General features: G+C 48.9%; 1 protein-coding gene across 2 annotated transcripts; it reads left to right on the top strand.

The window, feature by feature from the left end:
• Window positions 1–4: 4 nt before the first annotated feature.
• LOC110517154 (RNA exonuclease 5-like) lies at window positions 5–20,558 on the top strand. Of its 2 annotated transcripts, none has more exons than XM_036942178.1 (18): window positions 5–134; window positions 794–1,138; window positions 1,521–1,647; window positions 1,818–1,935; window positions 2,103–2,210; window positions 3,588–3,676; window positions 3,993–4,108; window positions 4,208–4,346; window positions 4,982–5,076; window positions 5,478–5,580; window positions 6,382–6,479; window positions 8,501–8,609; window positions 8,801–8,914; window positions 11,804–11,941; window positions 15,977–16,072; window positions 16,467–17,055; window positions 17,452–17,743; window positions 19,835–20,558. In XM_036942178.1, the coding sequence occupies exons 2-18, from the start codon at window positions 900–902 to the stop codon at window positions 19,923–19,925; spliced, it is 2,661 nt and encodes an 886-aa protein (XP_036798073.1). In that variant the 5' UTR covers window positions 5–134; window positions 794–899; the 3' UTR covers window positions 19,926–20,558. The 2 variants fall into 2 exon arrangements, with proteins under 2 accessions (XP_036798073.1, XP_036798072.1); XM_036942177.1 differs by having other exon boundaries at window positions 8,492–8,609.
• The last annotated feature ends 801 nt before the right edge of the window (window positions 20,559–21,359 follow it).

Raw genomic sequence — 21,359 nt, 5'->3', positions numbered from 1 at the left:
GCTGCGCTCGACTGGTTTGGGCTGAAAGGGAAAACCAATCGAGCAGGAAGCGATGATCGATCAGCAGCATGGAAACCTTGAAACGTGTGAGGCGAAGCAGGAAATCTTCACAAAACAGATTGACCCACTACGAGGTATTGATCTTTATTTGCACTTAGTCACACTGTAACTTGTTGGTAGATTTCGGACATGCTATACTGTATTTACTTATTGTTTGCGCATGGATATGATTGTTGTGGTTTTGTAAATAAAACAAGTCACGATCACTTCTCATCGACCGAGTCGAGATGCAGTAGTGTAGAGTTTGATCCCCAGTAAAAAAACAGACAAGTCAACGACATAAGGAAGACTTATTAAATAAATTATGAAAACAAAATGTAATGGTATTTTGTCACGTTTGGGCCTGTTGCTAGGATATGATCGCTAGATGTATCTTCTGAAAACTCCGTTGGCTGATACAGTGTTTGTTCCATAAGAGCAGGATTAATAAAGTAGCCAGCTAAACTAACTGTCCTGTTCTGAAATAACTTGATATTTTCCAAAAGTACACAAAGGGCGGCAGGGTAGCCTAGTGGTTGGACTAGTAACTGGAAGGTTGCAAGTTCAAATCCCAGAGCTGACGAGGTACAAATCTGTCATTCTGCCCCTGAACAGGCAGTTAACCCGCTGTTCCTAGGCCGTCATTGAAAAGAAGAATTTGTTCTTAACTGACTTGCCTAGTTAAATAAAGGTAAAAAGCATGATATAATTGACTCAACAATAATTTACTTTCTTCACTCGGATCCATGTCCAGTTTGAGTCACAACAACGAGCCAACCAACACAGCTGCTGACGTTCATGAGAACTTGTTCTCAGAGCTACAACCTTCCTACATCCAACCTGGTTCTCCCCGTAAGCACATGGAGCCACAAGTCTGTCTCAAGAGAAAGAGGGAACCTTCCCCAACACCAGAGAGCAGTAAAACAGTGAAAGAGACAGGTGGTAACAGAGTTCCAGAGTCTGAGCACCGTTCCGGTTCCCGACCCCCGCGGCTCTCTCTGCCGTTTGACCGTCTCCAGGAACCGGTCACGTTGAAAGATCTGACGGAACTGCTTCAGTTTGCTGCTCTGGGGAACACCGGGGGGCTGAAACAACCCAGGTATGTTAGCTAGCTAAAATAAGTTGAGGTGTTTGTTGTTATTGTTGTTGTTATTGTAGCTAGCTAATAAGTTTTGAGGTGTTTGTTGTTATTGTTGTTGTAGCTAGCTAATACGTTTTGAGGTGTTTGTTGTTATTGTTGTTTTGAGGTGTTTGTTGTTATTGTTGTAGCTAGCTAGCTACAACAACAATAACAACAAACACCTCAACTTATTTTTTAGATCAGAGTCTAGACTCTCAAGGCAATAACTCTACTCCATAGAGATGGACGTCACACCACGACAGGAACTGAAGCAAACATTCTGCCACAACAACAACATGATATATATGTATGTGGATGGATAAGTGACAACATCAGTGTTATTGTCTTGTACCTGTTTCAGTTGGTGTCGCCTCCACCACCAGAAGAATGTGTCAGGGGTGAGCGTGATCCTTCTAGAAGGACTGAGCCAGGCTCACTTCTACAGACACTACCTGCACTTTAAACACCTCCGCACCAAGTACACCTCTGTAAGTCAAAGACCAAATGGCACCCTATTCCCTACATAGTGCACTACCTTTGACCAGAACCGTATGGGTCAGAAAGTAGTGCACTCTATAGGGAACAGGGTGACACGGACTATGTCAGTCATATTGCATAAGATTCCACCGTGACACCCCCCCCTCCCCTCTGACCTCAGAGACACAGTTATACTCCATCGCCTGGCAACATGATTTCTGAGATATTTAGCAGTGAAGTTGTCAACAACAGTCCTGCCGATGCGCTAGGAGACCAGAAGAGCGCTCAGCCAGAGGGAGGTATGTATGGGTAGCCCTGCCTGAGACTTAAAAATCTGCCACTCTCGGCGCAAGGAGGAATTTCCTCTGGGTCTATTTGTTAGGATGTTGATTTCCGGAGTGTGTGTGTGTGTGTGTGTGTGTGTGTGTGTGTGTGTGTGTGTGTGTGTGTGTGTGTGTGTGTGTAGGTCTGCAGTGGCACCCAGTGATCAGGAAGTTTGGTCTGGAGACCAGAGGGCTGACTGGATACCTCCTCACCCAGGAGGAGATGATCAAGAAACACTTCCCTGTCCGCGGTGAGACACACACTGGACACACACACACTGGACACACACACACTGGAGCCTCACACACTGGACACACACACACTGGACACTCACACACTGGACACACACACACACTGGACACACACACACACACACACACACACACACACACACACACACACACACACACACTGGACACTCACACACTGGACACACACACACTGGACACTCACACACTGGACACACACACACACTGGACACACACACACACTGGACACACACACACACTGGACACACACACACACTGGACACACACACACACACACACTGGACACACTGGACACTCTCACACACACACACACACACACACACTGGACACTCACACACTGGACACTCACACACTGGACACTCACACACTGGACACACACACACACACTGGACACACACACACTGGACACACACACACACACACTGGACACTCACACACTGGACACTCACACACTGGACACACACACACACTGGACACACACTGGACACTCACACACTGGACACACACACACTGGACACACACACACTGGACACTCACACACACACTGGACTCACACACACTGGACACACACACACTGGACACACACACACTGGACACACACACACTGGACACACACACACTGGACACACTGGACACACACTGGACACTCACACACTGGACACACACACACTGGACTCACACACACTGGACACACACACACTGGACTCACACACACTGGACACACACACACTGGACACACACACACACTGGACACACACACACACTGGATACACACACACACACTGGACACACACACACTGGACACACACACACACACTGGACACACACACACACACACACACTGGACACACACACACTGGACACACACACACTGGACACACACACACTGGACACTCACACACTGGACACTCACACACTGGACACACACACACACACACACTCACACACACACACACACACACACTGGACACTCACACACACACTGGACACTCACACACACACACACTCACACACACACACACACACTGGACACACACTGGACACACACACACTGGACACACACTGGACACACACTGGACACAAACACACACACACACTGGACACTCACACACACACTGGACACTCACACACACACTGGACACTCACACACACACACTGGACACTCACACACACACACTGGACACTCACACACACACACTGGACACTCACACACACACACTGGACACTCACACACTGGACACACACTGGACACACACACACACACACTGGACACTCACACACACACTGGACACTCACACACACTGGACACTCACACAGGTCTCTCTCTCTCTCATGTCTCTCTGTGGTGTGTTTTCCAGGTATGCCTGGCAGTGAGGGCTTTGTGTGTACAGACAGTGACGACTGTGTGACTGACAGTAGTCCTCTCTATGGGCTGGACTGTGAGATGGTGAGGACACGACTGTGTGACTGACAGTAGTCAGTCATAGGGCTCTGGTTCAAAGTAGTGCACTATATAGGGAATAGGGTGCCATAGGGCTCTGGTCTAAAGTAGTGCACTATATAGGGAATAGGGTGCCATAGGGCTCTGGTCTAAAGTAGTGCACTACATAGGGAATAGGTGCCATTTGGGACATCCCATATTCATGTCATATCATTCATTCATAGATTTTATTAACAGTAGATGAAACCTCCATTTTGTTCTCTAGTTATTGCTCGGTGTCTAATGTGTGTGCGTGTGCGTGTGTGCGTGTGTGTGTGTGTAGTGTCTGACAGAATGTGGCAACGAGCTGACACGCATCTCTCTAGTAGACAGCAGAGGGAGCTGTGTTCTGGACGAGCTGGTCAAACCTCCCAACCGCATCCTACACTACCTTACACAGTAAGCAGAGTGAGTGTGTGTGTGTGTGTGTGTGTGTGTGTGTGTGTGTGTATGTGCGCTTCTCAATATCTGTACGTAACCTCTCCCCTCCCCTGATAGGTTCTCTGGTATCACCCGTGCAATGCTGCAGCCAATCACCACCACCCTGAGAGAAGTCCAATCAAAGCTCAAGAAAGTGTTGCCCCGGGACGCGGTCCTGGTTGGCCACTCCCTTGAGAACGACCTCGTGGCCCTGAACGTGAGTCGCCGTGGTTTTACCAATGTAGCCATGACGATAGTGGTTGCAATGGCAACTAGCAGCAATGCCCGAGGCCTGTTCAGGAGAATATAACATTACAGAACGTTCAGATAGAAATGTATGTTGTAGAACAGGTAGGTAGAATAGGAATCATGTCAGATCTATTCATTTCTATCTGGAACACATAGGTCATCTGACCTGTTGTCTCAGCTGACCCCTGACCTCAAAACCCCTGATCTATGACCTGTTGTTGTCTGGGAACTGAACGGGCCAAAACGAGGAGGGACCGACCTGAATTTGTCCAATAAGAAACCCTTGTTTTTAGTTTTCCATTGAAAAGCGTTTTGCTACTGTGAGCGCTAATGAATTCGATCCGGTCGATCCGGTCTCGTCTCAGCTGACCCCTGACCTCTAAGCCCCTGATCTGTGACCTGTTGTCTTGTCTCAGCTTACCCCTGACCTCTAAGCCCCTGATCTGTGACCTGTTGTCTCGTCTCAGCTGACCCCTGACCTCAAAACCCCTGATCTGTGACCTGTTGTCTCGTCTCAGCTGACCCCTGACCTCTACGCCCCTGATCTGTGACCTGTTGTCTCGTCTCAGCTGACCCCTGACCTGTTGTGTTGTCTCCTCCCAGCTGATCCACCCCCATGTGATTGACACCTCCCTGCTGTACAGGAGAGAGTTTGGACGGAGGTTTAAACTCAAGGTGCTGGCTGAGACTGTGCTCAAGTGAGTTCACAACACACACACACACACACTGACGACACACACACACACACACACACTGACGACACACACACACACACACTGACGACACACACACACACACTGATGACACACACACACACACTGATGACACACACACACACACACACACTGACGACAAACACACACTGACAACACACACACACACTGACAACACACCGCTACGATCCATAATAGGTAGGAACTGCAGCATGTTTGTGTGTGTTTCTGCTCTGGGGGGAATTTCCCCCTATAGGTACAGATCTAGGATCAGCTTCCCCCTCCCCTAATCCTAACCTTACCCATTAGTTGGGGGAAATGCTAAACTGACCCAAGATCAGTGTCTAGGGGCAACTTCACCCAACTCTTATGTTTGTGACCCACAGGAAGCAGATCCAGACGGAGGAGAGGAAAGGTCATGACCCCACAGAGGACGCCCAGGCTGCCCTGGAACTGGCCCAGTACTTCATACACACTGGACCACGACAGGTACACAACACACACACACACTGGACCACGACAGGTACACACACACACACACACACACACACACACACACACACACACACACACACTGGACCACGACACACACACACACTGGACCACGACACACACACACTGGACCCCGACACACACACACTGGACCCCGACACACACACACACTGGACCACGACACACACACACTGGACCACGACACACACACACACTGGACCACGACACACACACACTGGACCCCGACACACACACACTGGACCCCGACACACACACACACACACTGGACCACAACACACACACACACACACACTGGACCACGACACACACACACACACACACTGGACCACGACACACACACACACACACTGGACCACGACACACACACACACACACTGGACCACGACACACACACACACACTGGACCACGACACACACACACACACACTAGACCACGACACACACACACACACTGGACCACGACACACACACACACTGGACCACGACAGGTACACACACACACTGGACCACGACACGTACACACACACACTGGACCACGACACACACACACACTGGACCACGACAGGTACACACACAGACTGGACCACGACAGGTACACACACAGACTGGACCACGACAGGTACACAACACACACTGGACCACGATAGGTACACACACAGACTGGACCACAACAGGTACACACACAGACTGGACCACAACAGGTACACAACACACACTGGACCACGACACACACACACAGACTCCCAGGCTGAGTAACCAGTGTGTGTTCTGTATCAGGTAGTAGAGCTGTATTGTGAAGAGCTGTGGGGTGGGAGTCCTACCATGTACCAGCCTCCTGTCAACAGAGCAACATCTACACACAACAACAACAACAGGTATGACCAACAAACCCTTCCCCTCTTTTCCATATGTGGTTCCTCTTGTATTAGCCTGGAGGCGAAATAAACACACCTGTTTAGGAGAGGTGCTGGCTAGGGGAGGAGAACACCTGTTTAGGAGAGGTGCTGGCTAGGGGAGGAGAACACCTGTTTAGGAGAGGTGCTGGCTAGGGGAGTAGAACACCTGTTTAGGAGAGGTGCTGGCTAGGGGAGTACAACACCTGTTTAGGAGAGGTGCTGGCTAGGGGAGGAGAACACCTGTTTAGGAGAGGTGCTGGCTAGGGGAGGAGAACACCTGTTTAGGAGAGGTGCTGGCTAGGGGAGGAGAACACCTGTTTAGGAGAGGTGCTGGCTAGGGGAGGAGAACACCTGTTTAGGAGAGGTGCTGGCTAGGGGAGTAGAACACCTGTTTAGGAGAGGTGCTGGCTAGGGGAATAGAACACCTGTTTAGGAGAGGTGCTGGCTAGGGGAGGAGAACACCTGTTTAGGAGAGGTGCTGGCTAGGGGAGGAGAACACCTGTTTAGGAGAGGTGCTGGCTAGGGGAATAGAACACCTGTTTAGGAGAGGTGCTGGCTAGGGGAGGAGAACACCTGTTTAGGAGAGGTGCTGGCTAGGGGAGGAGAACACCTGTTTAGGAGAGGTGCTGGCTAGGGGAGTACAACACCTGTTTAGGAGAGGTGCTGGCTAGGGGAGGAGAACACCTGTTTAGGAGAGGTGCTGGCTAGTGGAGTAGAACACCTGTTTAGGAGAGGTGCTGGCTAGGGGAGGAGAACACCTGTTTAGGAGAGGTGCTGGCTAGTGGAGTAGAACACCTGTTTAGGAGAGGTGCTGGCTAGGGGAATAGAACACCTGTTTAGGAGAGGTGCTGGCTAGGGGAGGAGAACACCTGTTTAGGAGAGGTGCTGGCTAGGGGAGGAGAACACCTGTTTAGGAGAGGTGCTGGCTAGGGGAATAGAACACCTGTTTAGGAGAGGTGCTGGCTAGGGGAGGAGAACACCTGTTTAGGAGAGGTGCTGGCTAGGGGAGGAGAACACCTGTTTAGGAGAGGTGCTGGCTAGGGGAGTAGAACACCTGTTTAGGAGAGGTGCTGGCTAGGGGAGGAGAACACCTGTTTAGGAGAGGTGCTGGCTAGGGGAGGAGAACACCTGTTTAGGAGAGGTGCTAGCTAGGGGAGGAGAACACCTGTTTAGGAGAGGTGCTGGCTAGGGGAGGAGAACACCTGTTTAGGAGAGGTGCTGGCTAGGGGAGGAGAACACCTGTTTAGGAGAGGTGCTGGCTAGGGGAGGAGAACACATGTTTAGGAGAGGTGCTGGCTAGGGGAGTAGAACACCTGTTGAGGAGAGGTGCTGGCTAGGGGAGTAGAACACCTGTTTAGGAGAGGTGCTGGCTAGGGGAGTAGAACACCTGTTTAGGAGAGGTGCTGGCTAGGGGAGGAGAACACCTGTTTAGGAGAGGTGCTGGCTAGGGGAGGAGAACACCTGTTTAGGAGAGGTGCTAGCTAGGGGAGGAGAACACCTGTTTAGGAGAGGTGCTGGCTAGGGGAGGAGAACACCTGTTTAGGAGAGGTGCTGGCTAGGGGAGGAGAACACCTGTTTAGGAGAGGTGCTGGCTAGGGGAGGAGAACACCTGTTTAGGAGAGGTGCTGGCTAGGGGAGTACAACACCTGTTTAGGAGAGGTGCTGGCTAGGGGAGGAGAACACCTGTTTAGGAGAGGTGCTGGCTAGGGGAGGAGAACACCTGTAAAAGGGTGATGAAGAAGCTCCTCTGTGTAAATGGTTATTAAATTATCTGAGCATAAGAGCTAATTTCTCTCTTGTAGTAACAACACTGCTGTAGCTCTCTCAGGTTTGAGTGTGTCTCTCATTTCTCTCTCGTAGTAACAACACTGCTGTAGCTCTCAGGTTTGAGTGTGTCTCTCATTTCTCTCTTGTAGTAACAACACTGCTGTAGCTCTCTCAGGTTTGAGTGTGGCTCTCATTTCTCTCTTGTAGTAACAACACTGCTGTAGCTCTCTCAGGTTCGCCGAGGCCCTGAAGAGTTCTGGCCAATCAGCCGTGTTTATAGGGAAGCGTGCTGACAACACCCTGGATCTGGCCAATCAGCAGTGGCACAGCTCAGACAGAGAGGTGAGACGCGTGATGGGTCAGGGGCTCCCATGGAGCTCAGTTGGTAGAGCATGGCACTTGCAACACCAGGGTTGTGGGTTCAATTCCCACTGGGGACCAGTTTGAAAAAGTAGCCTAACCCGCCTAACCTCCAACCCTTCACCCTACCTCCTAAACCCTCCACCCTAACTATCCCTCATTCTCTCCTCCAGGTCTTGTCTTCCTTTAAAAGAGGACTAGACTCTCACTCGTTCAGCGTTGTCCAGTTGTCTTCCTTCTCTGACCATCTGAAGGCTATGATCTCTACTGACCAGCACTACCACACGGTATGAATCTGTCTACCTCTGTCTGTCATATCTATCACACGGTATGAATCTGTCTACCTCTCTGTCTGTCATATCTATCACATGGTATGAATCTGTCGACCTCTCTGTCTGTCATATCTATCACTACCACACGGTATGAATCTGTCTACCTCTCTGTCTGTCATATCTATCACATGGTATGAATCTGTCGACCTCTCTGTCTGTCATATCTATCACTACCACACGGTATGAATCTGTCTACCTCTGTCTGTCATATCTATCACACGGTATGAATCTGTCTACCTCTCTGTCTGTCATATCTATCACTACCACACGGTATGAATCTGTCTACCTCTGTCTGTCATATCTATCACACGGTATGAATCTGTCTACCTCTCTGTCTGTCATATCTATCACATGGTATGAATCTGTCGACCTCTCTGTCTGTCATATCTATCACTACCACACGGTATGAATCTGTCTACCTCTCTGTCTGTCATATCTATCACACGGTATGAATCTGTCTACCTCTCTGTCTGTCATATCTATCACTACCACACGGTATGAATCTGTCTACCTCTCTCTGTCATATCTATCACTACCACACAGTATGAATCTGTCTACCTCTGTCTGTCATATCTATCACACGGTATGAATCTGTCTACCCCTCTGTCTGTCATATCTATCACACGGTATGAATCTGTCTACCTCTCTGTCTGTCATATCTATCACACGGTATGAATCTGTCTACCTCTCTGTCTGTCATATCTATCACACGGTATGAATCTGTCTACCTCTCTCTGTCATATCTATCACTACCACACGGTATGAATCTGTCTACCTCTCTGTCTGTCATATCTATCACTACCACACGGTATGAATCTGTCTACCTCTCTGTCTGTCATATCTATCACACGGTATGAATCTGTCTACCTCTCTCTGTCATATCTATCACTACCACACGGTATGAATCTGTCTACCTCTCTGTCTGTCATATCTATCACTACCACACGGTATGAATCTGTCTACCTCTGTCTGTCATATCTATCACACGGTATGAATCTGTCTACCTCTCTGTCTGTCATATCTATCACACGGTATGAATCTGTCTACCTCTCTCTGTCATATCTATCACTACCACACGGTATGAATCTGTCTACCTCTCTGTCTGTCATATCTATCACTACCACACGGTATGAATCTGTCTACCTCTCTCTGTCATATCTATCACTACCACACGGTATGAATCTGTCTACCTCTCTGTCTGTCATATCTACCACACGGTATGAATCTGTCTACCTCTCTGTCTGTCATATCTACCACACGGTATGAATCTGTCTACCTCTCTCTGTCATATCTATCACTACCACACGGTATGAATCTGTCTACCTCTCTGTCTGTCATATCTACCACACGGTATGAATCTGTCTACCTCTCTGTCTGTCATATCTACCACACGGTATGAATCTGTCTACCTCTCTGTCTGTCATATCTACCACACGGTATGAATCTGTCTACCTCTCTGTCTGTCATATCTATCACTACCACACGGTATGAATCTGTCTACCTCTCTGTCTATCATATCTATCACTACCACACGGTATGAATCTGTCTACCCCTCTGTCTGTCATATCTATCACTACCACACGGTATGAATCTGTCTACCTCTCTGTCTACCATATCTATCACTACCACACGGTATGAATCTGTCTACCTCTCTGTCTGTCATATCTATCACACGGTATGAATCTGTCTACCTCTTTGTCTGTCATATCTATCACTACCACACGGTATGAATCTGTCTACCCCTCTGTCTGTCATATCTACCACACGGTATGAATCTGTCTACCTCTCTGTCTGTCATATCTATCACTACCACATGGTATGAATCTGTCTACCTCTCTGTCTGTCATATCTATCACTACCACACGGTATGAATCTGTCTACCTCTGTCTGTCATATCTACCACACGGTATGAATCTGTCTACCTCTCTGTCTGTCATATCTACCACACGGTATGAATCTGTCTACCTCTCTGTCTGTCATATCTATCACTACCCCACGGTATGAATCTGTCTACCTCTCTGTCTATCATATCTATCACTACCACACGGTATGAATCTGTCTACCTCTCTGTCTGTCATATCTACCTCTTTATCTTTATGCTCCAATAGGGGGCACTAACTGTATACTGAACTAGTCCTGTTGGATGTAATGACTTCATATTCCAATAGGGGGCGCTAACTGTATACTGAACTAGTCCTGTTAGATGTAATGACTATATTCCAATAGGGGGCGCTAACTGTATACTGAACTAGTCCTGTTGGATGTAATGACTATATTCCAATAGGGGGCGCTAACTGTATACTGAACTAGTCCTGTTGGATGTAATGACTTTATACTCCAATAGGGGGCGCTAACTGTATACTGAACTAGTCCTGTTGGATGTTATGACTTTATACTCCAATAGGGGGCGCTAACTGTATACTGAACTAGTCCTGTTGGGTGTAATGACTTTATATTCCAATAGGGGGCGCTAACTGTATACTGAACTAGTCCTGTTGGATGTAATGACTTTATACTCCAATAGGGGGCGCTAACTGTATACTGAACTAGTCCTGTTGGATGTTATGACTTTATACTCCAATAGGGGGCGCTAACTGTATACTGAACTAGTCCTGTTGGATGTAATGACTATATTCCAATAGGGGGCGCTAACTGTATACTGAACTAGTCCTGTTGGATGTAATGACTATATTCCAATAGGGGGCGCTAACTGTATACTGAACTAGTCCTGTTGGATGTAATGACTTTATGCTCCAATAGGGGGCGCTAACTGTATACATGTTGATGTCATATCTGTCTAAATGAACTTTGTATGTGCGTGTCGTGTCGTGTCGTGTGTTCCAGATGTCTCAGCGTCTGAGAGAGATGTGTGTGGTGTTTGCAGGGCCGTTGCCTAGCGACTACACAGAGAGGGCTGTGAGGAGGCTGTTCAGCAGCTGTGGAACCGTACGAGCTGTCAGGCTGTTGAACACTACTCAGAGGGTACGTGACCAGAAATCAGAAGCCATCAAGCTGATCTAGGATCAGGTCCCCCTTGTCCATTCGTTACCACAGTAGAGCTGATCTAGGATCAGGTCCCCCTTGTCCATTCGTTACCACAGTAGAGCTGATCTAGGATCAGGTCCCCCTTGTCCATTCGTTACCACAGTAGAGATGATCTAGGATCAGGTCCCCCTTGTCCATTCGTTACCACAGTAGAGATGATCTAGGATCAGATCCCCCTTGTCCATTCGTTACCACAGTGGTGCTGATCTAGGATCAGGTCCCCCTTGTCCATTCGTTACCACAGTAGAGCTGATCTAGGATCAGGTCCCCCTTGTCCATTCGTTACCACAGTAGAGCTGATCTAGGATCAGGTCCCCCTTGTCCATTCGTTACCACAGTAGAGCTGATCTAGGATCAGGTCCCCCTTGTCCATTCGTTACCACAGTAGAGCTGATCTAGGATCAGGTCCCCCTTGTCCATTCGTTACCACAGTAGAGCTGATCTAGGATCAGGTCCCCCTTGTCCATTCGTTACCACAGTAGAGCTGATCTAGGATCAGGTCCCCCTTGTCCATTCGTTACCACAGTAGAGCTGATCTAGGATCAGGTCCCCCTTGTCCATTCGTTACCACAGTAGAGCTGATCTAGGATCAGGTCCCCCTTGTCCATTCGTTACCACAGTAGAGCTGATCTAGGATCAGGTCCCCCTTGTCCATTCGTTACCACAGTAGAGCTGATCTAGGATCAGGTCCCCCTTGTCCATTCGTTACCACAGTAGAGCTGATCTAGGATCAGGTCCCCCTTGTCCATTCGTTACCACAGTAGTGCTGATCTAGGATCAGGTCCCCCTTGTCCATTCGTTACCACAGTAGAGCTGATCTAGGATCAGGTCCCCCTTGTCCATTCGTTACCACAGTGGTGCTGATCTAGGATCAGGTCCCCCTTGTCCATTCGTTACCACAGTAGAGCTGATCTAGGATCAGGTCTCCCTTGTTCATTCGTTACCACAGTAGAGCTGATCTAGGATCAGGTCCCCCTTGTCCATTCGTTACCACAGTAGAGCTGATCTAGGATCAGGTCCCCCTTGTCCATTCGTTACCACAGTAGAGCTGATCTAGGATCAGGTCCCCCTTGTCCACTCATTACAACTTAAAAAGGCAAAGATGATCCTAGATCAGCTCTCCGTCTCAGAGATGCTTTATGAGTTCTGGCCCAGGGGTCTCCAATGGGTACAGGCTTTTGTTCCATCCAAATCATGTTATTTGTCACATGCTTTGTAAACAACAGGTGTAGATTAATAGTGAAATGCTGACTTATGGGTCCTTTTCCAACAAAGCAGAGTTAAAGATAAACATGGTAAATAGATAGAAAGTGACACAATGCTGATTGGCTGAAAGCTAATATTTTTACACTTCTAATTAAGTTAGTAACCAGTTTATAACAGCAATAAGGCACCTCTGGGATTTGTGGTATTTGGCCAATATACCTCCGCTAAGGGCTGTATCTAAGAACAGCCCATAGCTGTGGTATATTGGCCATATACCACATCAGCATGCGCACATATGTAGTGTGTGTCTGGGCGTGTGTAGTGTGTACTGGGGTGTAGTGTGTGTCTGGGCGTGTGTAGTGTGTACTGGGGTGTAGTGTGTACTGGGGTGTAGTGTGTACTGGGGTGTAGTGTGTGTCTGGGCGTATGTAGTGTGTACTGGGGTGTAGTGTGTACTGGGGTGTAGTGTGTGTCTGGGCGTATGTAGTGTGTACTGGGGGGTGTGAGTGTCTGGGCGTGTGTAGTGTGTACTGGGGTGTAGTGTGTACTGGGGTGTAGTGTGTACTGGGGTGTAGTGTGTGTCTGGGAGTATGTAGTGTGTACTGGGGGGTGTAGTGTGTGTCTGGGCGTATGTAGTGTGTACTGGGGGGTGTGAGTGTGTGTCTGGGCGTATGTAGTGTGTACTGGGGGGTGTAGTGTGTGTCTGGGCGTATGTAGTGTGTACTGGGGGGTGTGAGTGTGTGTCTGGGAGTATGTAGTGTGTACTGGGGGGTGTGAGTGTGTGTCTGGGAGTATGTAGTGTGTACTGGGGGGTGTGAGTGTGGCGTTAGGTTCTAATTTTCAGAGTATAAAACTCATTTGACAAGCTCAAACCAAGTTTATTTTTCCCCAGAGGCTCCATAGATGCTCTCAATGGTGTAGCTGTAGAACTGAGGAGATCTGATGCCAAATCTCCTCAGCCTCCTGAGGGGGAAGAGGCGCCGTCGTGCTCTCGTCACAACTGTGTGGGTGTGTGTGGACCATGTTCATTCCTTAGTAGTGTGGATACTGAGGAACTTGGAAGTTCTCGACCTGCTCCACTACAGCCCCGTTGATGTGGTTGGAGGCTCTCAACCTGCTCCACTATAGCCCCACTGATGTGGTTGGAGGCTCTCGACCTGCTCCACTACAGCCCCACTGATATGGTTGGAGGCTCTCGACCTGCTCCACTACAGCCCCATGGATGTGGTTGGAGGCGTGGCTCACCCCTCCGTTTCCTGTAGTCCACGATCAACTCCTTTGTCTTTCTGACGTTGAGGGAGAGGTTGTTGTCCTGGCACCACACGGCCAGGCCTCTGATCTCCTCCCTATAGGCTGCTTCATCGTCGTCGGTGATCAGTCCTACCACCGTCGTGTCATCAGGTAAATTTGATGATGGTGTTGGAGTCGTGCGCGGCCACACAGTCGTGGGTGAACAATGAATACATGATGGAACTAAGCACATACCCGAGCGGCCCGTGTTGTTGGTCAGCGTGGCGGATGTGTTGTTGCCTACCCTTAACGCCTGGAGCCGGCCCGTGTTGTTGGTCAGCGTGGCGGATGTTGTTGTTGCCTACCCTTAACTCCTAGAGCCGGCCCGTGTTGTTGGTCAGCGTGGCGGATGTTGTTGTTGCCTACCCTTAACGCCTGGAGCCGGCCCGTCAGTAAGTCCAGATCCAGTTGCAGAAGAAGGTGTTTAGTCCCAGGGTCCTGAGCTCAGTGATGAGCTTGGAGGTGACTGTGGTGTTGAATGCTGAGCTGTAGTCAATGGACAGCATTCTCACATACCAGTAGGTAATCCTTTTGTCCAGATGGGTGAAGGCAGTGTGGATGACAATAGAGATTGAGTCGTCTGTGTATCTGTTGGGTAATGTGAATTGGACTGGGTCCAGGGTGTCTGGGTTGATGATGGTGTTGATGTGAGAAATGACCAGCCTTTCAAAGCATTTCATGGCTATATATGTGAGTGCTACGGGGCGATAGTCATTTAGGCAGGTTACCTGGGCGTTTTTGGGCACGGGGACAATGGTGGTCTGCTTGAAACAAGTTGGTATTACAGACCGGGTTAGGTTGAAAATGTCAGTGAAGACACCTGCCAGATGGTCAGCGTATGCGTCCTGGTATTCCGTCTGGCCCTGCGGCCTTGGTCTTACTCACACCGCCTACGGAGAGCGTGATCACACAGTTGTCCTGGACAGCTGGTGCTCTCATGCATGGTTCAGCGTTGCTTGCCTTGAAGTGAGCATAGAAGCAATTTAGCTTGTCTGGTAAACTTGCATGGCTGGGTTTGGCTTTGTATAATGTGATAGTTTACAAGCCCTGTCACATCCCTCGAGCATCAGAGCCGGTGTCGTAGGATTCGATCTTAGTCCTGTATTGACGCTTTGCCTGTTTGATGGCTCGTCGGATGTCGTAGAGGAATTTCTTATAAGCCTGCTGATTAATGTCCCTCTCCTTGAAAGTGGCAGCTGTACTTACGGTCACTGGAGACGACGACGTCGTCGATGCACTTATTGATGCCGCTAAACTCCTCAATGTTATCGGATGAATCCCAGAACATATTCCAGTCTGTGCTCGTGAAACAGTAGCTTAGCATCCACTTCATCGGACCAGCACGAACACCTGATTTGACTAATCAAAGTCTTGATGAGAACCGGAGTCGGTGACTAGTGTTCAAGATTACTTTCCTATGAGTATATGTGCTTCATAAATGTGAGTTTGACCTTTGACCCTGTGATGACTCGGCAGGTGCATGCAGAGGTAGAGTTTGAGCTGCTGGAGGGAGCTGTGCTGGCTGTCGAGATGCTCAACGGAACACTGCTACACAGCGGACACATCGTCAAGGTCTGGATCTGTCCCTCGTTTTCTGTTTATCTACGTTTCTCTCTCCTAACCCCCTCTTCATGTACCTGTCTGGGTTTTTTCTGCCTCTCTTTTTTTTGCTTTCTGTCTCTCTCAATCTCGTTGTCTCTCTCAATCGCTTTCTGTCTCTCTCAATCGCTTTCTGTCTCTCTCAATCGCTCTGTCTCTCTCAATCGCTTTCTGTCTCTCTCAATCGCTTTCTGTCTTGCCTGTGTCTCTTTCCCCACTCTCTTTCTCCCTCGCCCTGTCCTTTTTTCATATACTCGTTCTTATTTCTCCCTCTGACCTTTGCTTCCAGTAATTCTCCCCTTCTGTCTTGTTGCTCATGCTCTTTCTGAATGTAAATCTAATATGTGTTCTCTCTTCTACCGGTCAGGTCCAGAGACCTGTAAAGGAGTCCATGTTGGATCTGGACGTCTTTCTGAGTTCCCTGCAGGATGACCCGCTAAATGCTAACGTCATCTACGCCGCAGGGCTAAAGGCTAATGCTAAAACAGCACAGTTTGCAGCCAAAGTCAATGGGACTGGGCTAAATGCTAATGCAGCAGCTGAAGTCAATGAGACTGGGCTAAATGCTAACATAGCAGCACTCCCAGCTAAGGTCAATAGAGCTAGGCTACATGCTAAAGCGAACCATTCGGGGCTCTTAGAGAAAGTCAATGGAACTTTTCTAAATGCTAAAGCTAAGCTAGCTGAAGCGAATGGACCTGGGCTACATGCTAAAGCTAAATTTGCTAAGCTAGCAGAGCTCTCAGTTGAAGTCAATGGCACTCTGCTCCAAGTGAAAACTATGCTAGCAGAGATAGCAGCCGAAGCCAATGTTGGAGCGAGGCTCCATGCTAAGACTGCCGGACTCTGTGAAGAGGACCTCCGCGAGGCCTTCGGACAGTACGGAACGGTTCAGGGCGTAATTCTACCTGCAAAGCACTCTGGAAAACAGAAACGTAGGAGACATGCTTTCTTAAGTGAGTCAAAGCTTCACATGTACCAACATCTTTATTATTATTATTTTAATTATTATTATTTGTATTATTATTATTACTATTTTATTATTCTTTTATTATAATGTATTTTTTGCAATTATTACTATTTTTATTTTATTATTATTATTTTTTTAAAACATTTTAGTCAGTTAGCAGACGCTCTTATCTGGAGCAACTTACCCTTGTTGGCTCAGGGATTCGAACTAGCAACCTTAAGTCACCGGCCCAATACTCTAACGGCTAGGCTACCTGCCGCCCATCATCAATGACCTGAGTCTAATTTTAGCCGTTGAATTTGTTGTTCGAAATATAAAGTATGATTTTTAAAATACAATTGGTTTGCTAATCATCATATTAAAAATGTGCACATTTTTCCAGAGTATGATAGTCCTGACACTGTGGACGCGGTCCTCAGCTCACCTGTGGAACTCTGGGACAGGAAGGTGAGCACTCGCAGAGCCCTAACTCCGCCCCACCTGTGCTCCTGGGTTACTATGACGACGACGACTGGGTCCGACAGAGAAACACTGGACGAGTCGTCGCAGGAAACCGGAAGAGAGGAACAGGAAGTGGCGTGCGTGATGAGGAAGTTGGACCGGCGCGTGGGGAAGCTGTTCAGATCTCTACCTGACAACACCCTCAGCATCGTACTGCTGCCTGGTCACAACAGGTGAGAACAGACTAAACATGTTTAGTTATGGTAGCCCCTCCCTGTTTTGGACGATGTTTAGTTATGGTAGCCCCTCCCTGTTTTGGACGATGTTTAGTTATGGTAGCCCCTCCCTGTTTTGTCCCTTCGTTTCCAATGGGTTCCTAGTGAATACAACCCCTGGTGAAGAAAGGGGTTTTCACAGGATGGGTTGTTGTTTTCTATAGAGAGGGAACTCAGGGGGGTTGTTGTTTTCTATAGAGAGGGAACTCAGGGGGGCTGTTTTCTATATAGAGAGGGAACTCAGGGGGGTTGTTTTCTATAGAGAGAGGGAACTCAGGGGGGCTGTTGTTTTCTATAGAGAGGGAACTCAGGGGGGCTGTTGTTTTCTATAGAGAGGGAACTCAGGGGGGTTGTTGTTTTCTATAGAGAGGGAACTCAGGGGGGCTGTTGTTTTCTATATAGAGAGGGAACTCAGGGGGGCTGTTTTCTATAGAGAGAGGGAACTCAGGGAGGCTGTTTTCTATAGAGAGGGAACTCAGGGGGGCTGTTGTTTTCTATAGAGAGGGAACTCAGGGGGGCTGTTTTCTATAGAGAGGGAACTCAGGGGGGCTGTTGTTTTCTATAGAGAGGGAACTCAGGGGGGCTGTTGTTTTCTATAGAGAGGGAACTCAGGGGGGCTGTTGTTTTCTATAGAGAGGGAACTCAGGGGGGCTGTTGTTTTCTATAGAGAGAGGGAACTCGGGGGGGCGGCTGTTTTCTATAGAGAGGGAACTCAGGGGGGCTGTCGGTTTTCTATAGAGAGAGGGAACTCGGGGGGGGGGCTGTCGGTTTTCTATAGAGAGGGAACTCAGGGGGGCTTGTTTTTTTCTATAGAGAGAGGGAACTCAGGGGGGCTTGTTGTTTTCTATAGAGAGAGGGAACTCAGGGGGGGCTGTTTTCTATAGAGAGAGGGAACTCAGGGGGGGCTGTTGTTTTCTATAGAGAGAGGGAACTCGGGGGGGCTGTTGTTTTCTATAGAGAGAGGGAACTCGGGGGGGGGCTGGTTTTCTATAGAGAGAGGGAACTCAGGGGGGGCTGGTTTTCTATAGAGAGAGGGAACTAGGGGGGGCTGTTGTTTTCTATAGAGAGAGGGAACTCGGGGGGGCTGTTTTCTATAGAGAGAGGGAACTCGGGGGGGGCTGTTGTTTTCTATAGAGAGAGGGAACTCGGGGGGGCTGTTTTCTATAGAGAGAGGGAACTCAGGGGGGCTGTTGTTTTCTATAGAGAGAGGGAACTCAGGGGGGCTGTTGTTTTCTATAGAGAGGGAGCTCAGGGGGGCTGTTTTCTATAGAGAGAGGGAACTCGGGGGCTGTTGTTTTCTATAGAGAGAGGGAACTCAGGGGGGCTGTTGTTTTCTATAGAGAGAGGGAACTCGGGGGCTGTTGTTTTCTATAGAGAGAGGGAACTCAGGGGGGCTGTTGTTTTCTATAGAGAGGGAACTCAGGGGGGCTGTTGTTTTCTATAGAGAGAGGGAACTCGGGGGCTGTTGTTTTCTATAGAGAGAGGGAACTCAGGGGGGCTGTTGTTTTCTATAGAGAGAGGGAACTCGGGGGCTGTTGTTTTCTATAGAGAGGGAACTCAGGGGGGCTTGTTTTTTTCTATAGAGAGAGGGAACTCAGGGGGGCTGTTGTTTTCTATAGAGAGAGGGAACTCGGGGGCTGTTGTTTTCTATAGAGAGTGAACTCAGGGGGGCTGTTGTTTTCTATAGAGAGGGAACTCAGGGGGGCTGTTGTTTTCTATAGAGAGAGGGAACTCAGGGGGGCTGTTGTTTTCTATAGAGAGAGGGAACTCGGGGGCTGTTGTTTTCTATAGAGAGGGAACTCAGGGGGGCTTGTTTTTTTCTATAGAGAGAGGGAACTCAGGGGGGCTGTTGTTTTCTATAGAGAGAGGGAACTCGGGGGCTGTTGTTTTCTATAGAGAGAGGGAACTCAGGGGGGCTGTTGTTTTCTATAGAGAGAGGGAACTCGGGGGCTGTTGTTTTCTATAGAGAGAGGGAACTCAGGGGGGCTGTTGTTTCCTATTATTTATAGAGGGGTGGATTCTAATACGCTGTCGGTTTGCTTTTTTCAGTTCCCATGGCGATGGTCTGTGTTTCCTGGAGGTCAAACAGGGGTCAGCAGCACTCAGTGACCACGCCCCCGACCTGATGCTACCTGCATAGGGTACCTTCCCAAGATTCCCAGGAATCCAGTTCCTTCCCAAGATTCCCAGAAATTCCGGTTGGAAGATTCTGGATTTCTTGCTTACTCCCTCCTGATTTCGTGAATCTTCCAAACGGGACATTTTGAGAAAGTTAACAGATGTTGGCAACACTTCGCCTGCGATACTGTGTTTTACCATCTTGGTGTGCTGTAGCCCAGCAGTGCTACAACTTGACTAACAAAGACAGCTCTAGGCTACGAGAGTATTAAGTCATGTTTTAAATAAAGAGGTGAGTCTACCTACGAGTGCTTGATATGTTTCGTTCAGTACAGGCTGGACAGGGTTTTGGACACAGGCAATGTGTCTGATATGACACCCTATTCCCTATGTAGTGTGCACTATGGCCACCCTATTCCCTATGTAGTGTGCAGCCTATTCCCTATGTAGTGTGCACTATGGGCAGGCTATTCCCTATGTAGTGTGCACTATGGGCACACCATGGGTCCTGGCAAAACTCTCTACAGGGATTATTAGGGTGCCATTTTGGACGTAAACTCACTGTTTGACCTGTATTGCTGCTTCTGATCCGAATCACATGATGCCTTGTGTCGTCTTTATCATGTCCATCTAATAAACAGGTGATTGTTGTTAACATGGTTCTGTCATTCAATAGAGAGCAGGCTTCACCAGAGTAGAATGCATAACTCATTCTAGTCTTATTTTGAAGGCTTCCTCTGAAGGAAGACGGGGGAAACAGATGTTCTGTTTGAAATTAATGGTGGGTCGGGTGAAGATGAGAACACAGAGTGAGAACGAGTGGGTTACCGTGGTGAACAAGGAAAGGATTGAGTGGCGTTGAAGACGCGATGGTAGTAGAGCCTACACCCGTGAATGTTTCTCTGCACCAAGGGACCCTGATATATTTCATGTTAAAAAAGGTGGACTGGGCCTCCCGGGTGGCGCAGTGGTTAAGGGCGCTGTACTGCAGTGGTTAAGGGCGCTGTACTGCAGTGGTTAAGGGCGCTGTACTGCAGTGGTTAAGGGCGCTGTACTGCAGTGGTTAAGGGCGCTGTACTGCAGTGGTTAAGGGCGCTGTACTGCAGCGCCAGCTGTGCCACCAGAGACCCTGGGTTTGCGCCCAGGCTCTGTCGTAACCGGCCGCGACCGGGAGGTCCGTGGATTGACGCACAACTGGCCTAGCGTCGCCCGGGTTACGGAGGGCTTGGTCGGTAGGGATATCCTTGTCTCATCGCGCACCAGCGACTCCTGTGGCGGGCCGGGCACAGTGCACGCTAACCAAGGTCGCCAGGTGCACGGTGTTTCCTCCGACACATTGGTGCGGCTGGCTTCCGGGTTGGATGCTCACTGTGTTAAGAAGCAGTGCGGCTTGGTTGGGTATCGGAGGACGCACGACTCTCAATCTTCGTCTCTCCCGAGCCCGTACGGGAGTTGT

Source organism: Oncorhynchus mykiss, chromosome 13 (genome assembly GCF_013265735.2).
Source record: "Oncorhynchus mykiss isolate Arlee chromosome 13, USDA_OmykA_1.1, whole genome shotgun sequence".
Taxonomy (NCBI): domain Eukaryota; kingdom Metazoa; phylum Chordata; class Actinopteri; order Salmoniformes; family Salmonidae; genus Oncorhynchus; species Oncorhynchus mykiss.
Note: the sequence above shows the minus strand (reverse complement) of the source record. Positions and strands in the feature narration are given on the sequence as shown.

What these genes read in the sequence shown, in the direction of transcription:
- LOC110517154 (XM_036942177.1), top strand. Translation starts at nt 900, where the DNA reads ATGGAGCCACAAGTCTGTCTCAAGAGAAAGAGGGAACCTTCCCCAACA. An exon ending in GAAACACTTCCCTGTCCGCG is followed by an intron (nt 2,211 to 3,587) that starts GTGAGACACACA and finishes TGTGTTTTCCAG; the next exon opens with GTATGCCTGGCAGTGAGGGC. An exon ending in TACACACTGGACCACGACAG is followed by an intron (nt 5,581 to 6,381) that starts GTACACAACACA and finishes GTTCTGTATCAG; the next exon opens with GTAGTAGAGCTGTATTGTGA.